General features: G+C 39.5%; 1 protein-coding gene across 1 annotated transcript; it reads left to right on the top strand.

Annotated features, from left to right (window-relative positions):
* The first annotated feature begins 1,503 nt into the window (after positions 1 to 1,503).
* LOC149443212 (olfactory receptor 1468-like) lies at positions 1,504 to 2,418 on the top strand. Its single transcript, XM_089655744.1, has one exon. The coding sequence runs from the start codon at positions 1,504 to 1,506 to the stop codon at positions 2,416 to 2,418; it is 915 nt and encodes a 304-aa protein (XP_089511870.1).
* Positions 2,419 to 8,224: the final 5,806 nt, after the last annotated feature.

Here is an 8,224-nt window from a genome sequence, read left to right as displayed (position 1 = left end):
GGGAGAGTGGATATAGTGAGTGCAGGGTCTGGGGAGACCATATATAGTGTATGCAGGGCTTGGGGAGACCGGATATAGAGAATGCAGGGTCCTGGGAGACCAGATATAGTGAATGGTGGGTCTGGGGAGACCGAATATAGTGAATGCAGTTCAATGGGGCATAATTCCTGCCACTGACGCCGACCATGGGACTCTATTTCTCCCACTGATACCGACTATTTCTCCCCCTAATACCAAAGATAGGGCATTGTTTACTCCCACCGGGCACAAGTTGATCTCCCTACCCACATGGAAGAAAAATATATTTTAAACAATATTCTTCCCAAATATATTGACATATATTTGAAGTACTACAATTTTGGCCATATTCAATATATTTCAAAATATATTTCAAATATATATATATATATATATATATATATATATACACTGCATGTTGAAATGTTTTTATTACAAAATATATGAAAAATATTTTTAAAAATACATTTCAAATATACTGTATGTCTTAAAAAATACAATACATTTTTGTAATGCATTTACTAATATATGTAAAAATATATGTTAAAATTGCTTTTTTTATATGTTAAAAATAAATCTGAAGAATATATTTTAAAAATATATATATTCTTCAGATTATTTTTAACATATAAAAAGTCATTTTTACATATATTTGTAAATGTATTCCAAAAATGTAGATTTGTATTTTTAAAGACATACAGTATACTTGATATTTTTTAAAATATTTTTCATATAATTTGTAATAAAAATGCATTTCCACATGCGATATATATGCAGTTGGAAGAAGTGTAAGAAGGATTGCTAAAGTCTTATTCACATGGATGCTGAGGCCCATACACCACAATGTTAGTTTATGTTGCTGGAGCTGCCAGGTGCTTTGGGATGCCAACCCATCTAAGTGTAAGGGGATGCAGCGGCTGCTTGGACACAGCTGCTCATCCTAACTTAACAGACTTGCTGGTATGGGCTAGCGTCTCAAAAGCACACAGTGTGCCTATGTACACAGCACCTGACAGCTCAAGCCACAATTAATCAATCCATTCATAGTGTACAGTCTGCAGAGGTCATGTAAATGAGGTTGAAAACATAAGACAGATGAAAGTCACATGATTTGGTAAACCCATAGAGGATAAAGTAAAGACACCCCAGCATGGTGTGACACATGATGACACTTTGGACTGGAGAAAAAGAAAGGAGCAGTCTGAGAGGTCATTTCCACCTGAAGTGAATGTTTCCAGAGGAAGGATAGGGTACAAAGGTAAAAGGAATCTGAATTTGAATTTGGAAAGATATATTGTATTGGTGAATAAAATGTAAATGTTATCCACCAGTATTCTGGAAGAAAGTTGACTTTCTTCCCAAGAATCTAGGATTAATTTTTGGGGTTTTTTTTCTATTTTTTGTTATCTGATAGTCTCTGTGTTCTTCATATCTTCAGGCCAGGGATTCCCTACATCAGAATTATAATCCAGAAAACAACAGTCAATGGAAAATTACACATCACCTAAAGAATTCCATCTTCTCTTTTTCCCCTCTGTATCTAAAAACAGAGTCATATTTTTTATTGTGTTTTCTTTGTTATACCTCACTGGTGTCCTGTTGAATTCTACCATTATTATGGTTATTTATCACAGCCGGCATCTACACTCTCCTTTATACCTATTTCTTTGTAACTTGTCTGCTTTAGATATTTTTTACACCTCTGTCAATGTCCCCAAACTTCTTGACATGTTACTGTATGACCACAATACAGTGTCCTTCAACCAGTGCTTCACCCAACTGTACTTCTATGGGGAGTGTGCCAGCACAGAAGACATCCTTCTCTTCACCATGGCGTACGATCGATACATTGCTATTTGTAAGCCCTTACATTATCATTCTGTGTTCAGTGGGAAGAACTGCGTCAAACTCATTGCTGCCATTTGGGTTTCTGGATGCTTCAACTCTTTATTGTTCACCACAGCAATCTCAAAAATATCCTTCTGTAAATCAGCCAGAGTTGAACAATACTTCTGTGATGCCAAGGCCCTCCTAAAAATATCTTGTACGGGCACTGAATTGTTATACATAGCACTCTGTATTGAATTGTTAGTATTTGGCCTTTGTCCATTCTTATGCACCATCATCTCTTACATGAAAATTATCCGTGTTATTTTACATATAAACTCTAAAGAAGGAAGACGGAAAACCTTTAACACGTGCTCATCTCACCTCACTGTCATCAGTGTCTTTTATGGGACAGTTTTATCCATGTATATGATGCCACAAGCAAGCTACCTTGTTGATCTAGAACAAGCATTGAGCGTTTTGTTTACAGCAGTTGTACCGGTGATAAACCCTCTAATTTACAGTCTACCAAACAAGGAAATCAAAAGGGCCTTGGTAAAGTTATCAAATTAAAAATAAAGTTTAAAATGTCCTGACTACCTATCACAATGTCGGAGGCCCTGGAGCACCAGGACAATGGAAACACCTACAAAATTACCACATTTTGGAAAGCAAACACCCCAACATATTTCTTATGAGGAATAATGAGTTTTTTGAACATGCCATTGTTTTCCACAAGTTTTTGGAAAATGTGGAAAGAAAATTAAAAAGTTTTTTTTTACACAAAGTGGTCAATTTACTAGATATTTCTAACACACAGTATGAACATAGCAAGAATTACACCCCAGAATGCATTCTACTCCTCCTTAAATGGCGATACCACATGTGTGAGACTTTTCCACAGCCTAACCACATAGAGGGGCCCAAAATCCAAGGAACACCTTTATGTGTTCTAGGGGCATAAATTGCACATATTATTTCCTAACTACCTACTATCACAATTTTGGAAGCCCTGAAGCACCAGAACAGTGGAAACACCCACAAAATTACCACACTTTGGAAAGCAAACACATCATATTTTCTGTGAGGCATAATGAATCCTGAACGTATCATATGTTTGGACAATGTGGATAGAAAATGAAGATGTATTTTCAATCTATAAAGATATTTCTAACAAACAGCATGGACATACTTAGAACTATGCCCCACAAATACATTCTGCAAGTCCTCCTGAATATGGGGATGCCACATGTGTGAGACCTTTTCAATGTCTGGACTGATTACAGAATGTACCCAAATTTCCAACCTGTGAAACACAGAAAAACAACTAACACTGTGTAAAAAACAATGTACTGTAATGGTCAACTCTGTAAGAGTGGTCAGTGAATTTAACATAGTGTAGCTTCACCTACAGCAGTTCCTGTTCCTAAAAGCCAAGCAAGTACATGGCTGCCTTCAAAGCACAATGCTATGTTCACTGGCCAGGAAGTATGGGAGGCTGAACAAAGGGTGAACAAAAGATTAACTGTGGTTTAGTAGTGCCACTGTCAGCAGAGGAGAGCTTTGGTCCAGGCAGCAGGCAGAGACACGGTCAGCACAGCCTAAGGAATTGTCCAGGCAGTAGGCAGGAATATTGTCAAACAACGGAAAAGAAAACTTCCAAGCTCACACTTTCCAGCCAGCCTGCTAACAAACCGAATTACCTGTCTAGCAGTATGTGCTAAAAATAGGCATTTAGTTAGCACACATTTTCAAATACATGCTACAGAGCCTCGTCACCCCGATATTCTGTAGTACCGAACTCTACAAATTTTAAGAGCCCCCATAGTAGAGGTACATGTATTTAACGTGTGAGTATAACCTGCACAGAGGAGTTATCAATTAGACTGGCTGCTGCTAGCAAAATCACAAATGTGTACCGCTGAACAAATGTGTGAGTGCAAACATAAAAATTGCTGTGCTGCCTCTCCCAAAAACTACTTTAAATAATTAATAAATAAATGAATGAACTCCCTGCTACACAAAGAGTCCCCACAAATGTGCATGTGCTATAATGCCCCGTGAGCTCGCAATTATATCCCTCCTCCCCAGTGACTAAATCCTAAATAAACCAATAAGCAATAATAAGCAATAAGCAACCAATAACCAATAAATAAGGTGCTTAAACGACAATAGTGCTAAAAATAGCACATATACAATGCCATGAAACTGTGTATACGGTGAAATTGTATGAAACTATATATATATATATATATATATACATTGGGGCAAAAAAGTATTTAGTCAGCCACCAATTGTACAAGTTCTCCCACCTAAAAAGATGAGAGAGGCCTGTAATTGGCATCATAGGGAGACCTCAACTATGAGAGACAAAATGAGAAAACAAATCCAGACAATCACATTGGCTGATTTGGAAAGAATTTATTAGCAAATTATGGGGGAAAATAAGTATTTGGTCACCTACAAACAAGCAAAATTTCTGGCTCTCACAGACCTGTACCTTCTTCTTTAAGAGGCTCCTTTGTCCTGCACTCATTACCTGTATCAATGGCACCTGTTTGAGGTTGTGGACAGGTGTCTTTTATACTGATAACAAGTTCAAACAGTCACACTCCAAACTCCACTATGGTGAAGAACAAAGAGCTGTCGAAGGACACCAGAAACAAAATTGTAGACCTGCACCAGGCTGGGAAGACTGAATCTGCAATAGGCAAGCAGCTTGGTGTGAACAAATCAACTGTGGGAGCAATAATTAGAAAATGGAAGACATACAAGGCCACTGATAATCTCCCTCGATCTGGGGCTCCACGCAAGATCTCACCCCGTAGGGTCAAAATGATCACAAGAATGGTGAGCAAAAATCCCAGGACCACACGGGGGGACCTAGGGAATGACCTGCAGAGAGCTGGGACCAACATAACAAAGGCTACCATCAGTAACACACTACGCCACCAGGGACTCAGATCCTGCAGTGCCAGACGTGTCCCCCTGCTTAAGCCAGTACATGTCCGGGCCCGTCTGAAGTTTGCTAGAGAGCATTTGGATGATCCAGAAGAGGATTGGGAGAATGTCATATGGTCAGATGAAACCAAAATAGAACTGTTTGGTAGAAACACAACTCATCGTGTTTGGAGGAGAGAAAATGCTGAGTTGCATCCAAAGAACACCATACCTACTGTGAAGCATGGGGTGGCAACATCATGCTTTGGGGCTGTTTCTCCACAAAGGGACCAGGACAACTGATCCATGTACAGGACAGAATGAATGGGGCCATGTATCGTGAGAAGATTTTGAGTGCAAACCTCCTTCCATCAGCAAGGGCATTGAAGATGAAACGTGGCTGGGTCTTCCAACATGACAATGATCCCAAACATACCACCCGGGCAACAAAGGAGTGGCTTCGTAAGAAGCATTTCAAGGTCCTGGAGTGGCCTAGCCAGTCTCCAGATCTCAACCCCATAGAAAACCTTTGGAGGGAGTTGAAAGTCCGTGTTGCCCAGCGACAGCCCCAAAACATCACTGCTCTAGAGGAGATCTGCATGGAGGATGGGCCAACATACCAGCAACAGTGTGTGCCAACCTTGTGAAGACTTACAGGAAACGTTTGACCTCTGTCATTGCCAACAAAGGATATATAACAAAGTATTGAGATGAACTTTTGATATTGACCAAATACTTATTTTGCACCATAATTTGCAAATAAATTCTTTCCAAATCAGCCAATGTGAATGTCTGGATTTTTTTTCTCATTTTGTCTCTCATAGTTGAGGTCTACCTATGATGCCAATTACAGGCCTCTCTCATCTTTATAAGTGGGAGAACTTGCACAATTGGTGGCTGACTAAATACTTTTTTGCCCCACTGTATGTCCCAATAATGTGCAAACATGTAAAAGTTCCAAAACAATTGAAAGTTCCAAAAAAATCCCAAGGATTGACTCAGAATTGTCTCTTGGGGGGATTGGTTTTTGCTATTCATAGAGTTCTACTAATTAACGCATGGCATACTATTCCATGTGAGTGTTCATTTGGCTTTACTATTAAAGGCCTATACCAACACTGCACTTAGTGGCGTTTCCTTGTGTATTTCTGGTTATTTTTTAGAGATTAATTTCCGTTTCTGGTGGAGCTACCTATTCGAGTGCATAATGGCTTTTTATATGGACTTTTGCAGACTGTTCATAGAGTAGCTGAATATTAACTCCTTTATAGACAGTTGTTTATTTGCCCCTTTTACATATATTGTTTCATTTACTTACGTTCATCCTTCCCAATTAATTCTTCTTTATTTATTAAGTAGGTACATCTGGTTGCATTTCACACCCTAGGGTGGTCTAGGGAACAGTAGTAGCCCAAGTAATATTAAAGGTGCAATACCACAGGGGTAGTGAGAAGTGCACAGGTACGCAGACTGCGGGGACGACAGCAGTTGGATAAAGATATGGTGATGAGATTCCAGGGAAAAGGCAGGAAATTAGGTTCCCAAAAGAGCCAAGGGGTCCTGAGCAATCCGCATGCTCTGGGGGGCACTCATGCATGCTTGTTCCTGAGCCCTGCTCTGTGTGTCCACTCCCCACTCCTCGTCACTGGCTCTGATTGACAGCATTGGGAGCCAATGGCTCCTGCTGCTGTACCTAAGCCTTGCTGTAGATCTGTCTGATATGCAGATTCATCCAGTTTCCTGGCTGCATTTGTAGGACTTGGGATACATGCATGCAGTCTTTCTTCCTTTCCTCTTCTGTGTTGTCTATATGACTGAACCCATCAATGAAAATATTAAGTCCATCCAAAATATCACATGAAGATTTGGAAAGCTTTATTCCTTTCTTTTTTTTTCCTTGATCGGCATTTTGATTGCTAGTAAACTCTAGTGACCTTCTGGCATAAAAATAATCTAACTCCTTCAGGATAATACAAGAGATGATTCTATTCTCTTAATGAGCAAATTTCCCTCTAGATTGTGTCTCCATGACTGCGTGAGCCTAGAAAATATTATTTAAAGCTTGGATTACTGTAGTTTTCTGCCAATTGGCTTATGCATCTATTTTACAAGTGCCCAATTCATTTCAAGGTAAGAGCTGCTGTGTCAGAGAGTCTCTACCCTATGCTATGTGAACATATATGCTACCTCTGGGTGAGAGCTATTCCTTACAGTCAAAGTGACTCCATCTACCCAACCGAATTGTTAGTTTGCAATACATGTGATAAAAAAATGTATATATATATATATATATGAGACATGTACATCAACACATCCAGTATACACAGGGAAAATCATACCTGCTTCATTTAACCTCTAGTTTGACATCTAGTTTGATCCCATTACTCAACTAGCCTTCCCAACCATGTTTTGGAACTACTTGCCTCACCCAGTTCTGCTTGAGGTTTTATCCTTTCCTTCATGCCCGTGTCAACCCAACTTTTACTTATGTATCTTTAGTTCTTTCTTCATTCTTCTCTTTTGCATTAAATCTGCCTATTGTAGCACAAATAGAGTCACACCTATATACCCTCTTCCCATTCAACAATCCATATTACTAACACATCTTCCGTTATTCAAATCGTTTATCTAAGATTTAATTTCATGACATTCTCAGTACATTTCACCCAGTTAACACATCCATTATATTCTATAGTAAATCAGATGCAGCAATGATCGATGTACTGTATTCTTACAGTGGAGGAGTCTCCCTGTCAGAATACAATAGCACAGTAGGGAGGAATCCTCTGTCCACCTCGCTGGCTGATCCAAAAAGGTGATATATCTATGCCTTACACTCACTTCCCTGTTACAGCAGTTGTGCTGGTCAAAATAGGACTGCGTAGTCCATTAAGCAAGCCATACATTATGCAATTTACTTTCCTTCAACCACAGGTGGATGCTAGGGTTCAGGTTGCACTAGATATAGAGAAGGCATTTGAGTCTATTTCTTGGCAATACATGAACTCAGTTCTGACAGGGTTCCGCCATATTTTCCGAAAATGGATTGAGATCCTATATTGTCATTTTTTTCAAAATGAAAATCCTGCCAGGCCTCTTGCATGTCCTTCACTAATCCCCGGTTTGGATCCCAAAATCTGTTTTCCAAGAACTTAGCTTTCACTTATCCACTTTGCTTTGAGGAATGTATCCTCCTAGATTTCACTTAGTGACTCTTTGTAGGCCATGGACTCAAGGGGGCCTGTCCTGATTTGTACTCATACTACCTAGCAGCCTAATGTAACATGCCCACAGTTAGCTGATCTCAAATAATTCCAATGCAGCGGTAGTGCTGGAAGCATTTTCCCTTGGCTCTTATGGGGCCATTCGTCATCTTCCATATAGAGGCCTTAAGTCTTCTCACTCCTTCACCCATTCTTTGAAGGTGGTGGTTATAGCC

The sequence above is a fragment of the Staurois parvus genome, unplaced genomic scaffold (genome assembly GCF_062004578.1).
Source record: "Staurois parvus isolate SC_StPar_1 unplaced genomic scaffold, SC_StPar_1.0 ptg000867l, whole genome shotgun sequence".
NCBI classification, from domain to species: domain Eukaryota; kingdom Metazoa; phylum Chordata; class Amphibia; order Anura; family Ranidae; genus Staurois; species Staurois parvus.
Note: the sequence above shows the minus strand (reverse complement) of the source record. Positions and strands in the feature narration are given on the sequence as shown.

Bases quoted from the DNA above. Each gene is read 5' to 3' on its own strand.
- LOC149443212 (XM_089655744.1), top strand. From the start codon at position 1,504: ATGGAAAATTACACATCACCTAAAGAATTCCATCTTCTCTTTTTCCCC.